The 26,122-nt window shown below is 40.2% G+C and overlaps 2 protein-coding genes across 8 annotated transcripts in view; one reads left to right on the top strand and one right to left on the bottom strand.

The window, feature by feature from the left end:
• Nucleotides 1-19,346, top strand: part of RNF19A (ring finger protein 19A, RBR E3 ubiquitin protein ligase) — an 82,217-nt gene extending 62,871 nt beyond the window's left edge. For 2 of the 4 annotated variants that reach the window (XR_003438163.1, XR_003438162.1), the window contains 5 exons: nt 7,914-8,312; nt 12,131-13,805; nt 14,134-14,220; nt 15,403-15,546; nt 18,371-19,346. The gene's annotated coding sequence lies outside the window, so the exon portion shown is untranslated. Of the gene's footprint in view, nt 1-6,908; nt 7,013-7,913; nt 8,313-12,130; nt 13,806-14,133; nt 14,221-15,402; nt 15,547-18,370 lie in introns of all 4 variants that reach the window. The other 2 variants (XR_003438161.1, XR_003438164.1) reach the window with 2 other exon arrangements.
• SPAG1 (sperm associated antigen 1) overlaps nt 14,583-26,122 on the bottom strand; it is a 99,773-nt gene continuing 88,233 nt past the window's right edge. For all 4 annotated transcript variants that reach the window (XM_027131507.1, XM_027131508.1, XM_027131506.1 and 1 more), the window contains 5 exons: nt 24,396-24,525; nt 22,371-22,497; nt 17,057-17,221; nt 15,379-15,750; nt 14,583-15,272 (listed from right to left, as the gene is read on the bottom strand). In XM_027131507.1, the coding sequence (XP_026987308.1) occupies nt 15,141-15,272; nt 15,379-15,750; nt 17,057-17,221; nt 22,371-22,497; nt 24,396-24,525 (926 nt within the window). In that variant the 3' untranslated portion in view covers nt 14,583-15,140. The remainder of the gene's footprint in view (nt 15,273-15,378; nt 15,751-17,056; nt 17,222-22,370; nt 22,498-24,395; nt 24,526-26,122) is intronic.

Raw genomic sequence — 26,122 nt, 5'->3', positions numbered from 1 at the left:
ATTGTTACTGAGGCTGTCTGGACCTTCTGAATTTTTTTTTTTTATACCACGGAGGTCCACATTTTCAGGGTTAGTAAGCAATTCCTTTTCATTTACATAATAGGAGCAGCAAGGTGTGGCAAGCTCTTTCCTCTGTGAACACAGAGTTTGCTAATCCTAGAGTGTGGCAATTTGCTGGTTGTCTGGTGCTGACATATTCCTGCTTTTATTGTTTTTCTTTGCAGCTTTTTGCCTAATAATGTTGGAGCACCTATTTCTGCTACCTTTTGGCCTGCATGAAGGAGGTAAAACGTAGATATTTCACAACCCCATGTGTACCAGGTGCCTCCAAATTCTGAATTCAGGATACTAGGAAACCAGAAACCTTAAAAAGAAAGAAACTGTAGGCTCTCGGGGGCAAGAACCATATCTTTACTTTTTCCTATGTGTGCGCTTAATAAGTACTTCATCTACGGAGAGGGAATTGAGGATAAGCTTGCTATGATGGGACAGAACAACTGAGCAAAGACATGAGAATATTTGTGGACCAAGGCCTCAGAGTTGGTGACCAATCACTTCATTAATTGTCCACTAGAATAAGTTTTGAAACAAGACAGTGGCTGAAACTTTTAACAAGGTTTTATGCCAAATAGGTTAATTCATTAATATTCTAGGATGTATGACAGCCACTGGAACATCTTTTTTCAGGGTTGGAATAGCCAAGGCATTTTACTTTTGTTTCCGGGGGCTTTTTTTTCTGTTTAAGGAAAATGTAATACGTTCAGCTAAATAAAGAATCATCGTTGCTTTAGAGGTAATGTGCAAACTGATGTTTTAGAGACAAGTACTACTGAGAGTTTAAATAAACTGTGCACAGAAGACTTTCTTTCCCCGTCCCCCTTTTTCCTCTTTTTTCTTTGCTCCCCCTTTCCCTTCTCTACCCTTCTTCCCACATTACCTTCCCCCATAACCACTGAAAATGACCAAGTATGTGTGATAGCATAGCTTTCTCTACATTCATATAATCTTACACAGTGCATATATGTATTGATTATTGTCGCGATTTTCTCAATATCTATTGATTATTGTCGCGATTTTCTCAATATCTCAGAAATCAGTCTGAGTCACGTGATATAGCTCCAGTTCATTCGTTTTGATGGCTGCATGTTATGGGTATTCACTTTGTGTCTCTTTTGTTTTGTTTTCCTCTCTACGAACACTGCAAGAAACATCCTCATACATAAGTCCTTGTTTTCTGGTGGTTTGGAGTATGGGAGATGGATTCATGGAAATCAAATAGCTACATTGAAAAGTATATGTATTTTTAACTTTAATAAGATTATCAGATTGCCTTCCCAAAAAGGTTGTCACAATTTCCAATTCCACTAACAATACACGAATCCTCTTTCCCCTGTATTCCACCGACAATAGATATTAGGAGCTTTATAGTTTTTGCAAGGCTGTTTGGTATAAAGTAATACCTACTACTTGATTTTTCATATCCCTATGAGTGAATTTGTACATCTTTTTGTGTGGTTTTCTTTTTTATGAGGGGAGGGAAATGATGGTATTTGATTTGCTGTTCTCTAAATCGACTTTAATATTTTTTGCCTATATTTTTTGAGTTGTTTTCTCCTTGTCAGTTTAAAAGATATCTTTATTATATATAATAGCTATCATAATAGCTATATATTATATATATTACTATTAAGTTATATTTTTATTATATTTTTCTCTAAATCTAGTATTTGATTATTGACTTTAACTTTTCTTGCTGTGCACTTTTTTCTTCAACTTTATTTAGAATTTTTTTTTTTTTTTTTTGGCTGCGTTGGGTCTTCGTTGCTGTGTGCAGGCTTTCTCTAGTTGCGGTGAGTGGGGGCTACTCTTTTTTTTTAACATCTTTATTGGAGTATAATTGCTTTACAATGGTGTGTTAGTTTCTGCTTTAGGGGGCTACTCTTTCGTTGCGGTGCGCAGGCTTCCTTGTTGTGGAGCACAGGCTCTAGGTCTGCGGGCTTCATTAGTTGTGGCACGTGGGCTCAGTAGTTGTGGCTTACGGGCTCCAGAGCGCAGGCTCAGTAGTTGTGGCGCATGGGCTTAGTTGTTCCACGGCATGTGGGATCTTCCCTGACCAGGGCTCGAACCCATGCCCCCTGCATTGGCAGGTGGATTCTTAACCACTGCGCCACCAGGGAAGCCCTATAATATTTTTAAACTTAAAGAAGAGTTGCAAAGATAATTCAGAGGCTCCCCATACACTCTTTACTCATATATATTATTTTGCCGTATGAAAGCTCTAATTTTCACATGTGTCTAATGGTATATTTCAGGCCTCTAATCGTGGTTAAGGTCTCCCCTGCTCCTAAATGATACTTAGTCTCCTAGGTTTCTTGAGAGATTGTTATTTAATTTTTTACCTTTGCTTTAATCTGTATTGAATTTATGTTTAGTATGTAATATGGAGGTCCAATCTTATTTTCTTCCGTTTAGAAAGCTGTTTGTGATGACACTGTTATATAATCTATCCTTTCCCTGTGATCTGAATACTGTTTTTTTACTGGAATTCCTAGATTTCTACAAAAAAGCCTGCCGGGATTTTTATTGTGATTCAATTGAATCTATAGATCAGTTGGGGGAAAATTAGCATCTTAATGATATTGACTCTTCTGATCCATGAATACATTGTATCTATCCATTTAGTGTTTTAAATTTCTTTAAACAGTGTTTTGTAGTTTTCAGAAACTGTTTTTGTAGATTTTTTTTAAAAATCTCAATTTCTGATTTTTCATTAATAGTATACAGACATACCTTGTTTTATTGCACTTTGCTTTATTGTGCTTTGAAGATATGGTGTTTTAATAAACTGAAGTTTTGTGGCAGATGATGGTTAGCATTTTTTAGCAATGGACTATTTTTTTTTAACTTATTTTTATTTTTGGCTGCGTTGGGTCTTCGTTGCGGTGCGAGGGCTTCTCATTGCATTGGCTTCTCTTATTGCGGAGCACGGCGCTTGGGCTTCAGTAGTTGTGGCGCACGGGCTTAGTCGCTCCGTGGCACGTGGGATCTGCCCGGGCCAGGGCTCGAACCCGTGTCCCCTGCATTGGCAGCAGGACTCTTAACCACTGCGCCACCAGGGAAGCCCATCGATGGAGTATTTATTAATTACGGTGCATACAATTTTTTAGACATAATGCTACTGCATACCTAATAGACTACAGTATAGTATAAATGTAACTTTCATATGCACTGGAAAACCCAGAAATTCATATGACTCACTTTATTGTGATATTCACAATAAACCTGCAATATCTCCAAGGTTGCCTGTATAGCAATACAATTTTTGTAGGTTGATCTGGAAATCCTACAAACTTCTAAGTCATTTATTAATTCTAATAATTTTTTGGCAGATTCTCTAGGATTCTTCTACACAGACGATCATGTCTACAAATAAAGACAGCTTTATTTCTTCCTTTCCAGTCTGGAAGTCTTTAGTAACTTTTCTTTTGTTCCTTCTTTTACCGGCTTCAACCTCCAATACATTATTAAATGGGAATGGTTAAGACTAGACATGCTCGTTTCCCATTGTAGCATGGAAGTATTTAGTCTTTCACACATCCATAGCTTTTATTCCTTCTGATAAATTAAAGGAGTGGCCATGCTTAAAGGGGTGACACACTTAAAGGGGGTGACCTGTTTGAAATGATTGGAATTTGACCCTAAGTTGTTGTCTGAATTGGATGGTTTGCTTTTTTCCCCCCTCAATTTTAAAAATTGAGATATAGTTCACATATAAAATAAGAAAAATAGAAAACCGAGTTTGGTTTGTAAGTATCCTGACTGGTTTCTGACCACTTCGCAGTGAAGCATGCCGACAGTGGCAGAGTTTCAAACTAAGTTTCCAGTGCACTGTGACACTGGAAATTCTACAGTAAAGTAATTCAATCAGACTGAGCTCTTTCTTCTCATCAACGCAAGTCAATTTAAAAATATGGCTTAGATTTTACCTCTTCCTGAAAATGTTCTTGATTAACTTTGGCCCTTTTAATAACTTTGACACTTGAACGTTATATTGATGCTTTTTTTTTTTCCTACTAGAGTCTCTTGAACTTGGTTTTATTTTCCGTTTCTTCCAAATTAGTCATAAGCTCATTAAAAGCAGGAGCTATCTTTTTATTTATCCCCTACAATACTTTATTCAGAGGGTCATAAATAGTTTAGTTCACTTAGATGCTTATGCAACTCAGATATTAATTAGTTATTACACACTCAGCTTCTAGGACAGTGGGTGTATATTCCAACTTGCCTAAGAATCACAAGAAATATTTTAAAATTTAGATTCCCAACCCCTGGACTCTAAGATTTCCAAGTGATTCTGATGCAAATATTCCAAGAACTACTGTTTGAGAAATATTTAGAGTGTCACTGTAGAGTTCTCAGTAATAGGAACTTCTCTAATCTGAATTTTGGAAACCAGGGTACCTTTTAGGGCAGCGTTCTTTTAGATTCATTCATTCAACATTTGCTAAGCACCTACCAACCTATGCCAGACTCTGAATATACATCTGTGTTGGCTCACTCTCAAAACAGTGACAGGTTGGAAAAGACACACGCTCTTACAAATAGGTTGTTAAACTCAACATGTGGAGTCATCTCTTGGCTGTTGTGACATGACTGATTTCCAGGAGATGGCACCAGACCACTTCTCTGGCTATCCCATTTCTATTGGCGTGGTCTTAATGTGTGTGACTTACCCAGTAAGTAAATATAAAGGTGTCCCTAATATTTGAAAATAGCTTTATTATCCTTTTCTAACAATATAGATGAGATCATTATACTTATGGGAAGAAAGGAGTTCTATACATAGAAGGTAAGATAAGGAACTTATGAAGTAACACCAGGCATTTTACAAGAACTACATAATCCTACAACCCTGAGTGGTAGGAAGGTATCCCTCCTCATTTTGCAGATGAGGAATCTAAAGTCTTCAAGGTTATACAGCTCCTGAGTATCAATTAAATCCTGGGTTGGGATTTAATTCTAGGTTTATCTAATGCCAAAGTCTATGCACTAAAGCAGTTTCCCAGAAAAAAAGAAGGGGCAGCTCTGTCTCCTGCTGCTTTTTCACTGATCTTTATTAATTAACCTTCAACCATCTCTTTTATTTGATTTTTGGCAAAAGGTATCAAAACTGATAAACTTGACGAAATGCATTGTATTCTGGAGACAGATTTCGCACTAACAGACGTCTCTCGTGTGGGGAATTGAGAGAGGCAGCAGCCCATGACTTCCACATCAGTCCTTAGGGGTCCTTTTGGTCTGGGTGGTGCCAACTGGCTAATAGAGTAAAACAAATTCCTAATGAACCCGCTTTGCTTCATCCTGTTTCTAGATAGCAAACCCATGAAATAATAGAAAGGCAAGTATAATAAACTATCTTTGAACTCACTCTAATGTAAGTTTTGCTATAACTCATGATTAATCTTGATATCTTGCTCATGAAGGAGGTACTCTCTGCATATGCCTAAATAGATTAGCACTCATTCTGGGCAATTCAGAAGTATAATAGCCAGTTTAGATTCGGTATTATAGCTGCCCTTACAGCTTTGCTTCTTCACCTTTCAGTTTCACCTCCTTTGCCCACAAATCTCAGCAAAAGGGCAAAACCAACGCAGTCACCACTTCTCAGCGTTTCATACTATACAATATTTTGTTGTGTTCTTATTTGGGCTTCAGTATAAATAAAGGGATTAGCTTTAGGTGAGACTATCTCTAAAAAATTTCTTTAGGCTACAAGAGTGTAACACAATTCTATGACTAAGAAAAGCCTTCTGGATTTGATCCAGGTGGTTGAGAGCAGTTTCAATAGTGATGGGAGGTAGAAGCCAAATTTCTTTCAAAACAGGAAATTTGGGAGGTGGGGAAAATGGAGAAAATTATCTATTTTTGAAAACAGGATGGTGTAGAAAAGGATGGAAGCTTGGATGTTGAAAGAGGGACTCTTCTTTAGGTGGGAAGAGTTGAGTCAGTTTGTAGGCTAGAGTGGGGACAGTAATAGAAAGGGACATATTGCAGATGCAAAAGAGGTGTTATTCTTGGGGGTGGGATCAAGGATCAGCATTAGGAAGGAGAGGAATACTGCTTTCTGGGAGAGAGAGAAGGAGCAGGGAACATTTGGTCATAAGCCAAGAGGAAGGGAAGCTGATTGGAGCAGTCATATGGGATGGCCTCAGTTATTTCTGCTAAGGTCAGGAGGCTGAGGGCAGCCAGGGCAGTGGACCATGGGATCATGTGGTAGCAACTGCAGAGAGTGGACATTAACTGATGGGCCATAGTCAGGAGACGTAGAATCCTAGACTCAGGTTCTTTACAGAGGGAGCTTTCATATTGTCCATGAACCAGAAATAATGATAGTCTCTTGTGTCGTGTATAGCTTAAAAGGTATTTTCATAGGTTATTCCACAACAAACATGATTGTCAGCGAGACAGTATCTACTAATCATTTAAAAATATGCAAACTTAATGATTATGATTTGCTCAGATATATTGTCATGTATAGTTTTCAGAGCCTGTGTTTTCTTTTTTTTTCTCTCCTTCTCTGTTTTACTATTTTGTCCTTCACTCCTAGTCTAGAAACTGCTTAAAAAGGTCCCTAAGGCATGAGTTTAAACTTTGATGATAAATCACCCTCACTCTAATAATTACTTTGACACTTTTCTACTTCTGGATGCATGATTTACAGCAACCCATCAGATATAACAAGTGCAAACATCCTGCTGAAATAATTTAATATATGTACCCTAACATATAATGATAAAGTTAGCAATGCTTCTCATTCATTCCATGCAGATTTATTGAGTCTCTACTGTGTCAGGCATTTTGCTCATCAAGGTAGGGAACAGAACTAAACGAGACATTTTCTGTCATAGACAAGTCAACTCAGAACACCGCAGCAGTGCTTAGAGCTATGATAGAGCTGTGCACATGGCACCATGAGGAAACAAAGACAGATCATCTAACTCAGCCAAGGGAGGTGAGGAAAACCCTCTGGATTTTAAAATCCATTTGAACTGGATTTTAAAAGATGACTAAGAATTCACTCTTTTGGTTTTTTCTGGAGGGAAGGAAGAGAGAAGAGCATCGGGAGCAGGGAAACATTCCGTGCGAAAGCAGTCAGTGTTTTTTTGTTTTGTTTATTTATTTATTTTATTTATTTATTTTTGGCTGCGTTGGGTCTTTGTTACTGCATGTGGGCTTTCTCTAGTTGCGGCGAGCGGGGGCTACTCTTTGTTGTGGTGCGCAGGCTTCTCATTGTGGTGGCTTCTCTTGCTGTGGAGCACAGGCTCTAGGCGCGTGGGCTTCAGCAGTTGTGGCACGTGGGCTCAGTAGTTGTGGCTCGCGGGTTCAATAGTTGCGGTGCACGGGCTTAGTTGCTCCGCGGCATGTGGGATCTTCCCGGACTGGGGCTTGAACCAGTGTCCCCTGCATTGGCAGGCGGATTCTTAACCACTGTGCCACCAGGGAAGCCCTGAAAGCAGACAGTGTTGAGTGAGTGCGCCATACTGGGTAATGAAACAAGTTGCCTGGATGAAGTATTGGATGTGGAGTTTGAGAGAGCAAGGAAAGTCTAGGATGAAGCCAAAGTTCCTGGCCGAGGCCAGTGTATGAATGCTGGTAACTTTCACTACACAAGTGAAGCCTAAGTTTGAGGGAACAGAGTTTAGTTTGGGGACATTACATTTGTAGTAATGAGACATCTAGGTGGAGATGAACCATTTGAAGTTGGCTTTACAGGCCAGGAACTCATGAAAGATTTAAGGACTTAAGGTGGAAGAGATACAGAAACAGACTGTGAGAGGTTAAGTCTTTGGATATAATTACAAACAATCCAAAATCTCAGTGGCCCAACACAAAAAAGCTTCTTTCCTGTTTAGGCTCTCCGTCCAGGGCAGATTAGCAGGCCTCTGCTTCAGGCCCACACTCAAAGCACCAGGCTGTTGGAGGGGTCATCATCTTGTGACCCACTGACTGGAACATGAGGCCTTCTCAGTCACTGCAGCGAGGGAAAAGGCTGTGTGAGGGCTTTGTGCCAGCTCGTGCATACTCTGGCCCAGAAGTGACGGACAGCTTTTACCTGTACCCCAGCAGTCCCCAACTTTCTTGGCACCAGGGACCCGTTTCGTGGAAGACAGTTTTTCCACCGACGGGGCTGGTTCGGTGGTAACGTGAGCGAACGGAGAGGATGAGCCAGGTGTGCTGAGTGCGAGTGACGGGGATCGGTGGGGAGCAGCAGTGAAGCCTCACTCGCTTCCCCAGAAGGGGAAGAAAACCAGGTACTGGTTAAGAGTGGTAATGCCTGACTAGGAAAAGAACTATTTGTATAATTAAACTATTTGTATAATTAATTAAATTGTATAATTAAAACTCTGATATCACTACCATTTCATGTGCAGCATGCAGCTATATCCAATTATAATTCCTTCAGGCTTTATCACACAAAGCTTAGGCTCTACTAGTACTAAGGTGAAATGCAGTTCCCCAAACAGGTCCAGATATTTCACCCTTTCATTCAACACGCACCATCACTATGCATCTTGATGCCTTTGTGTCTCCTCTGCCTGGCACATTGTTTTCTCGCATCCAAATGGCAAACTCAAGCTGCAACATTAACTCCTTGAAACCTTTCCTAACCTTCTCACGGCAGGGCTGGGCACTCCTCTTGCCCTGCATAATCACCCTAAATACCTCTATTGGGGTACCAAAGTTGGTAAATTTACATATCCATTGCCTCTACTAAGCTGTAATTCTTAAAGGCCAGGCACCTTACTCATTATTCCATTCATATATTTAAAATTTTCCTTTACACAGCACAGCGCATATGAGTTCAAAAGAAAGACTGCCCAGGTTTGAATCTTGGACTGGCCATTTGCTGCATTTGTAATCCTTGTTAATTCATAAGGATTTAATTTAACTTAAATTTTCTGTTTTTAATTTTCTCTGTGCCATGGTTTCCTCATCTGTAACAGAGTTGTTATTAGGATTAAACTAGACAATGTATGATAAACTAGGCACAGTGCCTGGCACAAAGTGAAGCTAAAAAAAAAATCACCTGCAATTATTTTTACATTGAAATATATTTGACATATAACATTGTATAAGTTTACGGTGTACTACATGTTACTTGATACATTTCTATACTACAGTATGATTGCTGTGGTACTGCTAGCACTTTTATCACATCACATAATTATCATTTCTTCTTTGTGGTGGGACTAATTAAGGTCTAGTCTCTTAGCAAGTTTGATGTTTATAATACAATATTGTTATCTATAATCACTATGCTGTGTTAGATCTCCAGGACTTATTTATCTACTAGTTGTTAGTTTGGACCCTTAAACAACATCTCTTCTATTCCCCCACCCCTAACCCCCTGATATGCACCATTTTACACTGTTTTTATGAATTCAGCTTTAAGATTCCACATATAGGTGGTATCACACAGTATTTGTCTCTGACTTATGTCACTTAGTATAATACCCTCAAGGTCCATCCATGTTGTCACAAATGACAGGATTTCCTTCATTCTCATAGCTGAATAATATTCCTTTGAGTATATATATTCCATATCTTCTTTATCTATTCATCAGTTGATGGGCACTTTAAAGTATCAGGTCTTATAAGTCCTTGATCTATTTTTAGTTAATTTTTCTGAGTGGTGTAAGAGGAGTCCAATTTCTTTTTTCTGCATTTGTTTACCCAGTTTTCCCAATACCATTTGTTGAAGAGACTACCCTTTCCCCATTGGGTGTTTATGGTTCCCTTGTCTAATATTAGTTGGCATATATGTGGAGGTTTAATTCTGGGGTCTCTATTCTGTTCCATTGGTCTGTGTCTATTTTTATGCCAGTACCATACTGTTTTAATTATTGTGGTTTATTGTATAGTTTGAAGTCAGAAAGTGTGATGCCTCCAGCTTTGCTCTTCTCTCTCATAATTGCTTTGGTTATAGGGGTCTTTTGTGGCTCCATACAAATTTTTAGGATTTCTTTTTCTATTTCTGTCAAAAATGCCATTTGAATTTTGATAGGGATTGCACTGAATCTATAGATGGCTTTGGGTAATATGGACATTTTAACAATATTAATTATTCCAATTCATGAGTGTGGGGTATCTTTCCATTTGTTTAAGTCATCTTTGATTTCCTTTTTTTAAAATTATTTTGGGCTGTGTTGGGTCTTTGTTGCTGTGCACAGGTTTTATTTAGTTGCAGTGAGCAGGGGCTACTCTTCGTTGTGGTGCGCAGGCTTCTCTTTGTGGTGGCCTCTCTTGTTGCAGAACATGGGCTTTAGGCTCAGTAGTTGTGGCTCGCGGGCTCTAGAGCACAGGCTCAGTAGTTGTGGCACATGGGCTTAGTTGCTCCACAGCATGTGGGATCTTCCCAGACCAGGGCTCGAACCCGTGTCCCCTGCAGCCACCAGGGAAGCCCATCATCTTTATTTCTTTAAACAAAGTCTTGTAGTTTTTGTTGTACAGATCCTTCATTTCCTTGAGTAAATTTATTCCTGGTATTTTGCTTTTGATGCTATTGTGAGTGGGATAGTTTTATTTTTCAGGTGTTTCATTGTTAGTGTACAGAAATCCAACTGATCTCTGTATGATGATTTTGTATCCTGCAAATTTACTAAATTTGTTGATTAGTTCTAAGAGTTTTTTTGGTTGAGACTTTGGGATTTTCTATATGGTCATCCCTTGGTATCTGTGGGGGACTGGTTTCTGGAATCCCCACCAGTACCAAAATTCACAGATGCACAAGTCCCTTATATAAACCTCTCATGGATTCTAAATCTGTAGATTCAATCAACCCCAGAAATCAAGCCATGGATACAGAGGGCTGACTATATATAAAATCATATCATCTATCTGCAAATAATGAAAATTTTACTTCTTCCTTTCCTATTTGGATGCCTTTTCTTTGTCTTGCCTAGTTGCTCTAGTGAGAACTAATGATACTAGTATTGAATAAGAATGGTGAGAGTGTGCATCCTTGTTCCTTAGAGGAAAAGCTTTCAATTTTTCACTCTTGAGTATGTTTGCTGTGGGCTTGTCACGTATGGCCTATATTATGTTGAGGTTATGTTTCTTCCATATCCAATCTGTTGCAGGTTTTTATCATGAAAGGATGTTGCATTTTGCTATATGCTTTTTTCTGCATCTATTGAGATCATCATGTGATTTATTTCTTTCATTCTGTTAATATGGTATATTAGATTTATTAACTCACATGTGTTGAACCATTCTTGTATCCCAAGGATAAATCCCACTTAGTCATGTATTTAGTTGTTCCTACGTTGAGCCCATACATCTTTATGATTGTTATAAATTCTTGCTTACTGACCCCCTTTATCATTACATAATGACTTTCTTTGCTTCTTGTTATTGTTTTTGGCTTAAGGTCTATTTTGTCTGATATTAGTATGGTTATCCCCACTTTTTGTGGTTTCCACTTGCATGGAATATCTTCTTCCATCCCTTCATTTTGAGCCTGTGTGTCTTTAAAGCTGAAGTGAGTCTCCTGAAGGAAACATATAGTTGGGTCTTGTTTTTTTAATCAATCCAGCCACTCTGTGCCTTTTAACTGAATTCAATCCATACATTCAGAGTAATTATTGATATGTACGGACTTACTATTGCCATCTTATTGATTGCTTTCTGGTTTCTATTTCCATTGTTTCTTTCCCCTTTGTTTTTGTTTTTTCCTTATGTTTCTTTTTCCTTTTGTTTCATCTTGGTAAACTGGTGATTTTCCATGGTGATATGCTGTTTTCCCTTTCTGAAATCTTTCATGAATCTGCCCTATACTTTTGCTTTGTGGTTACCATGAGGCTTAGCTAAAACAGCTCATAGATGAAACAGTCCATTTTACACTGACAGCACCTTCATTCACCTATGAAGACTCCTCCCTTCACTAGCCCCCCTTTTACATTTTTGATGTCACAATCTATCTTTTTATGTTGTATATTTAATTATAGTAGCTATAGTTACTTTTAATACTCTTTTCTTTTAACCTTTATCTGTAATTGGTGGCTAATACACCGTCTTATTATAGAATTAGAATTTTCTAAATTTGAGCATGTATTTTTCACCTTTACAGGTATAAAGGTGTTTTCATGTCATTGATGAGCCTCTTTTCATGTCAGCTTGAAGAACTCCTTTCAACATTTCTTGCAAGGCAGGTCTAATGGTGAGAAACTCCCTCAGCTTTTGTTTGTCTTGAGAGTGTCTTTATTTTTCCTTCATATCTGAAGAATAACTTTGCTAGATAGAATATTCTTGGCTGGGAGTTTTTAATCTTTCAATGCTCTGAATATGTAATCCCACTCTCTCCTAGCCTGCAGGGGTTTTGGTGAGAAACCTGTTGATAGCCCAATGGATGTACCTTCGTAGGTTACACTTTTTTTTCCCCCCTGGCTGCCTTTAGAACTCTTTATCTTTGATTTTTGGTAGTTTCATTACAACGTGTCTTGGAGAAGGTATTTTCACATTTAGATAACAGGGTGATCTATTAGCTTTGTGAATTTGGATGTCCAAGTCTCCCCAGATTTGGGAAGTTTTCAGCTATTATTTAAGTAAACTTTCTGTCTCCTTCTCCCTCTGGATCCCCAATTCTTCTAGTATTGATATTTGCTCTCTGTCTCAAGTCCCATAGAGCATGCATGCTTTCTTTGCTCTTTTTTATTCTGATTTATTTCAAAATTCTCATCCCCTAAGTCATTTATTCTGTCTTCCATCTGCTCTGAGCTACTGCAGAGGCTCTCCAGTGCATTCTTCATCTCATTCACCAGAATTTCTGTTTAGTTCTTTTTTGTTATTTTTTGGTAAAGAGTTAATTTTGTTCACGTATTTTCCTTCCTATTGTCATGAAGCTGTCTTTCTGAGTTTTCTTGTAGCTCACCTCAGAACAGCTTCTTCAGAAGAGTTTCTTCAGAACAGCTATTCTGATCTCTTTATCAGCTACATCAGAGTATTCTGTCGCTTTGAGCTCGATTGTTGGAGGATTACTGGTATCTTTTGGAGGTGACATATTTTGATTTTTCATGTTCCTTGTATTTTTGTGTTGCTGTTTTTGCATTTGAAGTAGCAGGCACCTCCTTAAATCTTTACTGGTTGCCTTTAGTTGGGATACTAATCATTGGTGTTGCTATATGAGGGGTTTCCTCAGTTTCTGAATGGGTAGACCCGCTCCACTCTTCTTGTTCTGCCTTGTGGCAGAATCCTTAACCTTTTATGTTTCTCCTTATTCTTAGAATTCATCAGACCGGCTGCTGGAAACCTCTCTTTTGTCTTCCAGAAGGTGGTGTTATAGCTCCAGTTGCAATTTCTCCCTTACCCACAGACTCTGGTCCATCCTTCTGAGAATACTCCAACTACTGCGCCTGCTCTCACTGCTGCAGCACTCAGGAGCATGCAGAAGGATCTGGTCACAGAATGGCAGGAGGTGTGGGTTTAGCACTTGGGGTGTTGGGGATGCCCACGGACCCAGTGGGGAGATCCCTAAGTAGGGTACTCCCAGAGGCTTGTGGGCAGACTTCCTGCTGAAGTCCTGAAGCTGTCTGCAGGAACTGTGCTCCTTTAATGCCCTTGATATTCTTATCTGCTTCCTTCACTTTCTCTTCCCTTCCTTCAGTCATGGAGGTCCTCCCTCAGGACTCCGGCTGGGGAGAAACAAGTTTCTCCAGGTGTGAACCCAACAGTTGGGACAGCCCGGCACTTGCTCACTGCTTACCACCTCCTCCACGGGAGAGGCTGCCCCATGCAGCTAGTACTGGGTATGTAACTGTCAACAAAAGAGAACGTTTCCTTTTTATGTTTCTACTGTAAAGTTACTAACACACTCCATCATGTACTTGCACAGAAACTTAGTATCATTCAAAAGGAGAAGACTGTTTTGTTCATTTGCTTGAAGACTAGAGTTAAATACCCATCACAGCAGATTTTCATTTATGAGCTTAGGAAAGAATAGTTTTTTTAAAAAATGGCACAGTTTGAAACCATTTACCCACAATACTTTAAATATTCTTTAATTATTAAATATTAGATAATAATGGATATGGTAATAATGAATGTGATAGTCATCTTTCATCTGCCCTTCTAAAGAGCAAGAAAATGCTTCAGAAGAAGAAACCTGACCAAAGACTACAGGAATAAATGACAGCACACTGATAGAGACCTGAAGGTTTTATCGTAAGAAACACCTTTACTCTGACCCAGTTAACAAGGGAGCTCTCAATATAAAGAGTTCTTCACTTTCCCTTTTGCAGGAAGGGAATAAATATGATTATGCTTAAAGGAGGGGGGAAAAAAAGAAAAAAAGAGGGAGAAGTCATTTAAAATGTTTGGGGGAAGTGTGGGAGTGACAATTCAAATAGAAATGCAGGCTTAGTTGCTTTTATATAGTGGTTGTTTCGTTATTGCTTATATAAGCAACACATAAGGGAAACTTGCCTTTAAAAATCTAGTAAAAAGTAGTAAAATTTCAGGCAATTTTTGTTCTTAATTATTAGGTAATGCTTCCATATTAGAAAAAAATAAGTTCCTCTTATAGCTCTAAATTAATAATCACAATTTATTTAATAATCATTTCATATTATAGACTTAAGTGTTACATTTCATCTTAGAGGCCTGTAATCCACAAGTAGTATAAAATGGGATATATATATATCTTAGCAGGAAATAAAAGTGATGTAATAATCACTTAATGATTTTCACTTTTAAAAATGAACTGTAAAGAAATACATTTCTATCAAACTTAACAGGACTCCTTCATACCCAAAGAAGTGTAATTTAACTCAAAATTTTAACAAGTCAGTTATTAAAAGAAAATGTATAATATAAACTAAAATGCATCTTAACGAGTTCCAGATATACTTATTATTAAATATAAAGATGTTAGCTCTGGTACATAAGAAAATATTTACAACTAATAAAAAGCAGATTGTAGAATATATGTGTTCTATGTATAAAAATAAGTAAAATAGTTTATAGTCCAGACCAAGGGATCTTTTCTAAGCCAGGTTTTATCCATGCAACTCTATTACAATACCATCTCATTAGCATTACTGGGACACATATATGCATGGAAGAAATCTAACAATAATCTTTATTTAAAGCTCATACTGCCTTTTGAGGGCCTGCACGTCTTCTAAAGTAAAATGTTTGTTTGGTGTGTCTGAGAGGTCATCAAAGAGCTGTTTAATCTGCTCCTTTTGGCCCTTGCTAATCAGTGTCAACATCATCTGAAAGAAGGAGAAAAATTATATTAGCATACAAACTGGCATTTTAAAGTTGTTATAAAAACCCTAAAAAAATCAATCTCCATGAATAACATAGTTTGACACTTACTTTAAACCTTTCTGCTTTACTCAGATATAAAAGATGCTGATATACCAAAGAAGGATCTTTATCAATAAGATTATTTTTCAGAGACTGGATGAGGAGCAGGAATGTATCCCCTTCAAGTTTGTTGCTCAACAACACTGGCAAGTCTTTCGGTTCAGTGATGGCTAACAGGTGTGCACAGGCTTCTTTATCTTTCCTAGTACTGACTGCGTTTATAACCTGGCCAAATTCGTAGGCATTGTTAGGTTTGGGGATTGGTAGTTTCTCATAGAATTCTCGTGGCCCGTTGCTTGTGTCCCCCGTCTCAGAAGCATGGGAGTCAGTGGAGACGTCCTCCGAGGTCCTTTCAGGCTCCTCTTTCTGGCCTTCATTCACCTTCAGGGGGAGACAGATTACACTGTGACACAACGGCCACTGCACACACCCCAAGTTACCTTCATTAAAACGGGAAGGGGGCTTCCCTGGTGGCGCAGTGGTTGAGACTCCACCTGCCGATGCAGGAGACACGGGTTCGTGCCCCGGTCCGGGAGGATCCCACATGCCGCGGAGCAGCTAGGCCTGTGAGCCATGGCCACTGAGCCTGCACGTCCGGAGCCTGTGCTCCGCAGCAGGAGAGGCCACAACAGTGAGAGGCCCACGTACCGCAAAAAAAAAAAAAAAAAAAAAAACAAAAAACGGGAAGGAACTGAAAAACACAAGTGGACTGTAGTTTAGTCGTTCTAAGTGAAAAATATATAACTTGTAATAATCATAAAATCTTTTTTTTTAGGAAGAGAACTTTTAAAGTATCCATTCATAAAAGCATTCATTTTTAAAGTTTAAAAAAAATTTTGACACTGAGAATATGACAGTGAAATTTTATAATTTTCCACAAGTAAAAGCTGCTGCATGGAAGAAGACCTGTAACAGCTTTATATCTCTTCTTCATGATAAATTTTACATTTACTTGTTTCGTTACATTTGATAGAGAAGTCAACTTACATTTTTCACTTCTCTTAAAACAGCTTTTTCCTTCCCTCCTTAGAGGGAAAAAACTCCCTAGCTTCTTTCACATATTAGCCTCTAACTCTTAGTAGAAATGTAAGATGATAGGTAGCTGATATAGTATTCATGAATACACAGGAATCCAAGAGCTGACATTCTTCACTAAAGGCAAAACAAAAGGCTACAGCACAACGCATTGAGTTGTCTGAAATCACAAAGGTAGGTCTGATTCTAGGGTAGTCCAGGACCCCTAATGAGGCCGGTCTTGTTTACAAGTTTACTAAAAAAGTCTAAATCAATCACGAACCCTCTATGGGGTGTGGCGTGCAGGACCACTGAAATTGAATCAGTCCTGTAGGGTTCCCTGGGTCGACCAGGAAGCAAAGCTCAGCGGCCACAGGCTCGCAGGGCAACCTGGAGTGGAAGCAATAAAACCACAGGCCAGGTGGTACCAGGGGAGGGGAGCACAGAAAGGAAGAATGCAGACACCCAAGGGTCCTTGGACCCAAGCTGGGAAATGCAATGGCTAATTGTCACAACAAAAGAAAAATCTTGTCATTAATTTGTTAAAATGTCTTCATTGATCATCAGAATAAAAACATGAAAATTTTTAAAGTCATAGGAATATGACCTCAGAATCCCATATGAGTATAGGATCTCCAAAAGAGTACTTTCAGAGATAATCAAATACACATACCTCTTCAATCTCAATTTTCCTTCTCTCCTTTTCTTTGTTGAATAATGCTGCATTCTCCTGAACATTCAGGGTTCTGGTTACCTCCTCCAGTTCCATTTTTGCCTCAATAATATTTGGGTCTAGTAGGAGAACTTTATGGAGATCGTTTAAACTTTTCTGATAATTCTGAAAGCAGGAAGGCAGAGAAAATAATTTTCATACATAAAAGGAGAAGGGGCACAGATGAGCCCAGGTGGGAGTGAAATTGGTGAGATGAGTACACAGAGTGTGTGTAGTGGGTTCCATTAGTACCGCAGTAGTAAAGTTAGGCCTATGAGATAAGTCTTGGGCTAAAATATTGTAGCCCACAACACAGTGGCCATCCTCTACAGAAGAGTGAGCACGGAATCTGGGGTTAGAAGGCAAGTTAAGTTCTGTACCACCACAGCTTTCATAGTCCCTGGCACACACAGGCATTTGTGGTCTGCTGAATGAATAGATGAAAGAGCGAACAGCCTCACATCAGCACCTACTAGTAATGAAAGCTTGAGCAAGATCCCACTTCAGCTTTCTGAGCTTCAGTTCTCTCATCTTGAAAGTAAGGATGAAAAGAGATTCTACTCTAGTTTTCACGAGGTTGTGCCGAGCAATCAGCTCATTAATAAAATAACATGGGAGTGGCTTAGCCTTAGAAAGAGCTGGGCCAGTGTTAGCTGTTACCATGATGCCCTGTTCTGTAACACCCTTCTGGTTGCCTACTGCTCAAACAGCCTAGAGTCAACCTTTATTCCTCCATAAAGAGTCAGGCAATACACTGGAGAGGTTGAGGGGAAGGAGAAGGGATCTACGCTTAACCAGACACTGCACAGAACCTGCTGGCAGAGACGGACACCGCAGAATCACAGTCTGCTGTGACAAGCCACATTCTAGAACTACAGACTAGACCCGTGTTTTGATTAAGCCAAAATTAATTCTGTGAGGAGGCCAGGAATTCCAATGACGTGTCACCTCTCAAGTACTCACGACATATAATAACAGCATGCACTGGACGCTGAAGCACAGGTAAAATAAGCTGGTGGTTACGTGACACTCCTGGGGGACGAGCTGTAATGCCGCGGCCCTTCCCACTCCACCCAGCAACATACTAGAGCAAGAGTGATGTGTTTAAAAGGGATAACCTTAAACCTGCTCTAACGTATTTTTTAAAAAGGTAAATTATTTACAAACTGTAGTACATCAGCGCTATTAACAACAATTTCCACATAGCACTTTGTCACAACAGCGCAGTTGGAAAACCTGCTACAAAAGGCAAATGACACTGTGTTTCCATCCTAGGTGTTCCAGGCACGGAATCATACTGAAAGGCAAGAAGGGGGGGCAGCGGGGCAAGCTGAGGGAGTAATAATAGCTAACTCTTACCCGTCTCAACATTTTGCAAGTATTCTTATTTTAGTCCCACAATAGCCCTATAAATACTGTTACTGTCCCCATTTAAAGATGAGGAAACTGAGGCATAGAAACATGATCTTTGAGATGATGCAAGCAGCAATGAGCAGAAGGTGAATGATAAGACGGTTGTGGAGCTCAAGTGAGAGGCCTGAAAATGGAGATTTGTGAGCTGCAGCCTTGGGAATAGAAGGCCACCGGCAAGGAGTTGACATGACTCTTTTTTCATCCATTCAAGGAACAACTGTGCCTAAAGACCAATCTGTCCGGTTGGAAGAAACCTAAGAAAGCAAGAAATACACTTTGATAAATGTTAAACAGAGGCAGGCAAGTGTGAAGAGAGGGCCCGACAGCAGGAGGCACGGGGATGGCCATGGAGCAGGGAGGCGGTGGCAGAGGAGGGGCCGGGGTGCCGGGTCAACACAGCATCAGACTAGATCCGGCCCCTCCGTGGGCCAGGGGCTAGGACACCATGGGAGAAAGGACAGCCGGGGCCCTGGCCCTCGTGGAAGCTTACGTCTTATGAGGGGAAACAGTAAGAAAACAAGTGAACAAATGAATAAATAAAGTAAGCGTGCACTGTCATTTATGCAATTAAGAGAAGCAAGGATGGAGACGGATGCTAACGAGGGGAAGGAGTCTCCTTTGACACGGGTGTCAGAGAACAAAGGACCTGAAGGGAAGCCAGCCACGCAGAGTGGGGGGCAGAGCAGAGCTCACACAGAGAGAAAAGTGCGGCTCCAGCAAAAAGGAGGCCGTTAAAAGTTGCTAATAACCTTATCAGGCCTCAAAAAAAAAAAAAAGGTAAAGTATAATCACGTGTTTGTGATAACATTTACTATTAATAAATGTGCTTAAACTCCAATAACAGCAATTATTTTAGACGATATTACTCTTTTTGATACTTTTGGCCTGATAGCATCCCCGGTTGGCTGTGAATTCCCTAAGGCAGGCACTATGTCTTACCACCTCTATGCTCCCAAGGCCTAGCACGTGAGTGGCACTCGACAGAAGATATAAATTGTAAGTAAAAGCAAAATGTTCAATTATCTTTTCTTATGAAGAACAGCTGAACATTAAGGAAAGCCCTATATTTTTCAAACCTGGCACACAGAAAAAATAAAAATAAAGCAAGCTAGAAAACGAACAAAATATCTGAGAAAGCACAGGCAGGGCCCCAGCTCCCTGTGAGCCTCTGTGCCACTTGCTCACCAGTCACACAGGGGAAGCCAATCCAGGTGTGAGTTCTGATGCGTTTTATAAGCAGTGGTAGCCTTTGAAGATCCTGAAATTAAATTCACTTGGCACGTAAACTACAGGGTATACAGATCAAGTTATAAGAAGTCAAACCAGGAAAGATGCCAGCCTCATACTCCAGTGGGATAGCATTACTAAAAATTGGGATTATCTTTCTGCATCATAATACAATTTCTAGAATTCATTCCAAGGAAGTATAAAATTCCGGTCTTTCATTAGGTACAACTTCTGACTTTGAATCAAGTAAACAAGTTCAAAGAGCCAGGCAGCCAGTATGGGATAAACCTGTTCTAAGGGTCTGGATATAAACTCATGAGTCATGCAGATCATGAGTACCTCACGGACCCAAATCCATCAAGTTCAAAAACAGTTGAGTAAATTTTCAGGAAGCCTCTTTTAATTCATGGTGCCACACACCACCTAGGAAATCTTTACATGAGGTTTACAAATGAGTATGTTGCTAACAAAAGAAAGGGGTCAGGTCAGGTCGCCTGGGCCCTGGGAATACAGTGAACACACTGTGAATACAGGACACAGTGCAGCTGTGGAGCTGCTGGGCTGGTGAGTGGGGCATCCACATGCTGGGAGGGTGACGCACCCCAGTTCCATGGGGACAGAAGCTCCTGCGCTCAGGACATTTCTGGACCTCGTCCTACACACCTCTTCACTTGCCTGTTCATCTGTGTGCTATATAACAAACTTAGAAGGGCGGGGGAGGGGAGGAAAGGGAGGGCAGCTGCATGGCCCCGCTGGTCAGGGGTGGAGGTGTGGCTCCACTGCAGCCTGAGGGGATCTAGGACCTAGAAAAGCCTGAGCACTCAGTGCACACAGGTCGTACTCATTTGATACAGGACACAAAAACATGACCACCCTCTCTCAACAAAACCTAGGTTTTACGGAATATATTTTTAGATATTTCCCTGTCAGTGATGGGCAGGGAATTACAGGAACTCTCTCAAACTCAATAAGGTCAACACTCCTCCCTCAAATCTCTCCCTCCTGCTGTACACCCTCCCGTATCACACTGTACTGCTCAGCCACCTGAGACAGAAACCTGTACTTATCCAAAGAAAACGAAAACACTAACTTGAAAAGATACTCCCATGCTCACTGCAGCATTATTTACAATAGCAACCTAAGTGTCCACCAGTGAATGAAGAGAGAGAAAATGTTATGGAATGGAATATTATTTAGCCATAAAAAAGAAGGAAGTTCTGCCATTTGTGACAACATGATGGACTTTGAAGGCATCCTTGGAATGGAATGCCTACACAGGAATATTACTGGAATATTATTTAGCCATAATGGAATATTATGGAATATTCCATACACAATGGAATATTATTTAGCCATAAAAAAGAAGGAAGTTCCGCCATTTGTGACAACATGATGGACTTTGAAGGCATCATGCTAAGTAAAATTAGTCATACAGAGAAAGACAATTACCTTATGATCTCACTTACATGTGGAATCCAAAAAACCCAAAATAACCACCACCAACAAAAAAACCCACCACCTGAACTCACAGAAACATCAAGAACAGAATGGTGGTTTCCAGAGGCAAGGTGGGAGTTGGGGTGTGGAGGATGGGTGGGAAAGGTTGAAGACCCTCAAAAGGTACAAAATTCCAGTTATAAAATAAGTCATGGAGATGTAAACAGCATGGTGATTCGAGATAGTAATCGTGTATTGTATATTGGAGAGTCTCTAAGAGAATAAATCTTAAAAGTTCTCGTCACACACAAAAAATTTGTAACTGTGTGGTGAACTACACATATTGTGATAATTTCACAGTATATACAAATACCAAATCACTATGTTGTACACCTGATACTGATATAAAATGTCAATTATATCTCAGTTAAAAAAAACTTTAAAGAGGAAAAAAAAAGTCAATGACCTGTACACTGACAATGTGTGAATTTCATTGTATTAAACCTTAATCAACTTGATTCTTTAAAAATACCATTTCAGGAAATGCCATTTCCCAGTATGTTCTAATTTTTCCTTGTCATGTTATTTTCTACAAATGTGAACATTCACTCAAGTTTTCTGCACAGAAGAATCATCATAAAGAAAAACGTAATTATACAATACACTCCTTGAAAATAATGGTGTGGTTTTCTTAGAGAAGAATGCCATCCTATAGCCTCACACTGACCACCGGCCAGTTTACAGCCCAAATCACAACAAACTTCCCAGCCTCTGCCATGTCTCTACCAACGTCCATGGGGTGAACACATTCTCCGTTCCGATACCTCCCTCCCACCCTACAGACAACCGCAGTCCCCTGCTAGAGGAATCCAGTGGCGGTGATGATGGCCTTCAGTAATTCAAACAAACCTTCCTGTCCTTTAAAGTGGACCTATTATAACTAACAACACTCCTTAGAAAATCAGGAAATAAATCATCGCTTTTGAGCTGGAAGGAATCTTAGAAATTATCTAGCTCCACATTATAGTCCGGGGAGATCTGAGGCATCTTCCAAGGTTTTGGGACTGCTGAGTACAGAACTGGGATTAAATCCCAGGATAATGTCACTGCCATTCCTTGAGCCCACAATTTACGTTCATGAAAACCACATGATCTGTTCAGAGCTGACATTTATATATTAAAACGAAGATTTCCTCACCTTGAGTCCTTTGTAAGCAAGAGCTCGTCTATAGCATGCCTTCACATTCCCGAGATCTATCTGAAGCGCCTGGTCACAGTCCTGCTTTGCCTCTTCAAACTGGCCCAGCTTCAAGTAACAGAGGGCTCTGGTATGTAATGGAACTCAGCATTATGGAAGTAAAAACAACATATCTATAAACTTGGACAACTAACAGAAATCAGAAAATAGATAAATAAGTCCGTTTCTATACCACAGCTGCTGCAATTGAAACCTAACATTTTCCTCCAATTATGGCATTTTCTTGCAATACTTGAAATTAGGGCCCTGGGGATACAACCGCAATCAAAACAGTCCCGGCCCTCAAGGAGGCTGCAGTCTAGGGGAAGAGACAGTCAAAAGAAGCAAACACAATAAAATCTGTAGAGGATGCTCTGGTAGCACAGAGCTGAGACTCTCATCACATTTGGTGGAGCTGAAGCAAGGGGAGGAATAGTCAGGGAAGACTTCCCAGAAGAAGTGACGTTTAAGTTGAAGCCCAGAGTACAAATTGAGAATTATCCAATGCAAAGGTACTGGGCTGAGATTTAATATGTAGGGAGGGCACAGCACGTGCAAAGTCCTACGGTGACAGAGAACACGGTGCTCTTGATGGACTAAGAAAAGAGCGCTATGGTGGTGATGAGGCTGGGAGAGTGGGAGGCCAGATCAGAAAGGTCCCGGCAGGAGGCTGAGCTTTATCCCAAGGTTAATGGTAGTCCAGTGATGGGTTTTTAAGCAGAGGCTGATCTGTTCACCATGTTTTAGGAAGATCGCTCCAGCTGCAGCATGGAGAATCAGAGGGAACATGACTGTGCAGGCATACCTGGGAGGGCACTGCAGACGTCCAGGGAGAGCCGGTGTCAGCTGGAGGAGGGGCTGACGGTGAGGGTGGACAGAAAGGCTCACGCCCAAGAGGAATTTAGAAGGTAGGACATCTGAGCTGCTGACAGACTGGAGAGGGAGGCGTAGGTCAGGGATGATAACCCACCATGAGTGCAGAAGGGAGGGAGGTGCTCAGGTCCGGGGCTCAGAGACAAAGATTTGGGGGACATAATTGGAAGGTGGTAAATGGAGCTGGGGAGAGGATTAAATGGCCCAGAGAACATTAGAGCAGACAAGGGATCTATGCCTTTAGAAGCCCGAGAACACCAGGGAAAGAAAAAAGAAAAGTGAGAAGGGGAGAGCCAGGCAAGTGAGCTGTCTGCACCGCAGCCAAGAGGAGAGGTGGTCTCCAGGAAAAACTGAGTGGCCAGTGATGCCCAAGGCCACCGAGGCTGAACAGGAGAAGGGCAGAAAAGTACCTGTTGGGTTCAGTGACAGAATCTTTCACAAAAAAGGCTGCCAAAAGAGGAAAACATGTACAAAAACAAAGCAGTGAGAGATTAAGTTTAAAAGTTTTTTCTGAAATGGCTAGGAGAACCCATGCTGAGCCCCTATTCTTTAGGAACCATACCTTATTCTTCCTTGTCACTGCAGACTCTATCTATGCCCTAAAAATCCCCAAATCACCATATTCTAGGTTAACTATCTTTCTTACCATAATGTGTTAAACATGGCACCTGAGCAGCATTCTGGAAAAATCTGCCCATTCCTACTACACATTAGAAGATGCTGGGCCCTTCCCTTAGCACTTCAAGAGAAAAGGGGCCCTTAAGACACTAGTTTGAAAGGCAGCTGATTCCTGCTCCCACTCTGGAGGACTGCGCTGAGGCCTCCTCACGAGCCGCGGCGAGGCCACACACCACGGAGAATCAAAGCAGCACCAGCCAGGGCAGCCATGGCCACGCGGGAACCTAGCGCAGTCCCCGTCAGACCTCCCAGCTCCGAGACACATCACATTTTCAATCTCTCCGATAGCCCCACCTCTTTAAAAAACACTCACTTAAAACAATTTGCTATATAGAGTCTCAGAATCATGGGAATAAACTTTGGCAAGTAATTTATCTATAATTTTTTCATCAAAACTATGAACATAAGAAATATAGAAAGTTACAAAGAACTTGCCTGTTTGTATAAATGGCACATTCCTTGTTAATTTTTAAGCATTCACTGTATTTACTAAGGGCATCTTTATAGTTTTTGTCCTTTACACATTGATTTCCTTCTTCTTTAAGGATTTTAAACATTTCTTCATCTATGGGACACACACAAAAAAGAGCAAGTATTCATATAAGCACCTTTACAAAACTGTAAGTTAAGTGACCACAAACCATACAGAGCTAAAGTCTAAATGGAACAAAACATTGTATACAAATTAAAAAGATAAATTGGCTATAAGTAAAAATGATTATACAATTATGACACTATTTTTTCAAATTAGAAAATAAAATACAAGTGATTCTATCCTTTTATCCATATTGGCACGCCTTCTTTTCTCTGCTGGAGATAGAAATATCTAGTGTTTGGTGTAGTAACTATTTCATGAAAAGTGAACAAACAAACCCATTAAAGCCTGAATTAGACATCTTCCAACAGTCCGAGTTTCCTTGGAATCACACCTCCTCCACTCTCTGCTCCTAAGGTTTAAGTAAAGCAAATCCCACCCTAGCCCTACCTTTCGGAGTAATCTTTGTTTTACTAACCAGCACACTATGTTCCCTTGGCCGCAATAATCTAATTGGTCAGGAATGGACCTATGAGAGCCAATGAGCTACAATAAGATTTTAGTAGCAGCTTCTGGTAAGGTAATTCTTGCTCTTTGCCGTGGAATGTGAGGATAAAAGGAGGAGCTATTTTGCCATCGTGCGATGCAAGGGGAGAATCTGTCTGAGAATGGGGCCAACAGAGCAAGAGAGAGGCCAAGACAGACAGCTAACGAATAACCTCTGAGTGCCGAATCCAGTCATCCCTGCAGCCATCCTACTTGTGGCCTTTTCCACAAGGGGTGCCGATAAACAACCTCTTTTGCTGAAGACATTAATGGTTGGGTTTTCTGTTATCTGCGATCAGAGTCCCAACTATTACTATTGCCTATTATCTTGCAGTGAGCATGGCTGACTCCTCACTCAGGATCCATTTCCTTCTTCCTAAGGGTACCTCAACATTCATTCAGCTATCACTCCTCTCCTACTCAGCCCATGTGTCCAGGGGAAGCTGACCCCACTGATCGGGAACTCATGGCATGGCATTTCTTCATTACAGGGAGGGGTTCAGCAATGGGCACATGACCCATTAGAATAAATACCAACAGAGCTCAGCCAACAGAATAACAGGCTAAAAAAGCTGGGTCTTTGGGGCAACATATCTCCTCATTCTTAAATTAATGCCACCAAAAGCAATGGTGTCTCTCTCCTTTTGGACATTGATATGTGCAGACATGAAGTCTAAAACTGCTACATTTCTCTTATTTCTGGCCAGAGCCTGAGCCCTGACAAGTTGTGCCTGATTTTAGAGCCTGTCTGGGCCCTTTCAGTTACTTGAGCCAAAACTATTCCTTACAGTTGTAAGTCAACAGATATTCTGTTACTTGCAACCAAAGTTTTCTAACATACATAAAATGTTAAAATTTAAAGTTTTAAATCTATGTAATAACTTTACTCTGTGGAGTATCTTGATAGAAAATAAAATTGCATAACAAATTTTAAAATATGCCTTTAAATTCTGTGATCTAAAAATCTTGATAGATGTACTGAATTTATAGTATAAACCTGGAATGTAAAAAATAATCTTATTTGCCCCTCTGCACAAATGGCATGACATATTAACTTTTCATCCTTTATTTCAAATTACAG

The sequence above is a fragment of the Aethalodelphis obliquidens genome, unplaced genomic scaffold (assembly GCF_003676395.1).
Source record: "Aethalodelphis obliquidens isolate GAN/ISIS:26980383/991018 unplaced genomic scaffold, ASM367639v1 scaffold39, whole genome shotgun sequence".
Lineage (NCBI taxonomy): Eukaryota > Metazoa > Chordata > Mammalia > Artiodactyla > Delphinidae > Aethalodelphis > Aethalodelphis obliquidens.
This window is presented reverse-complemented; position numbering and strand designations above follow the sequence as displayed.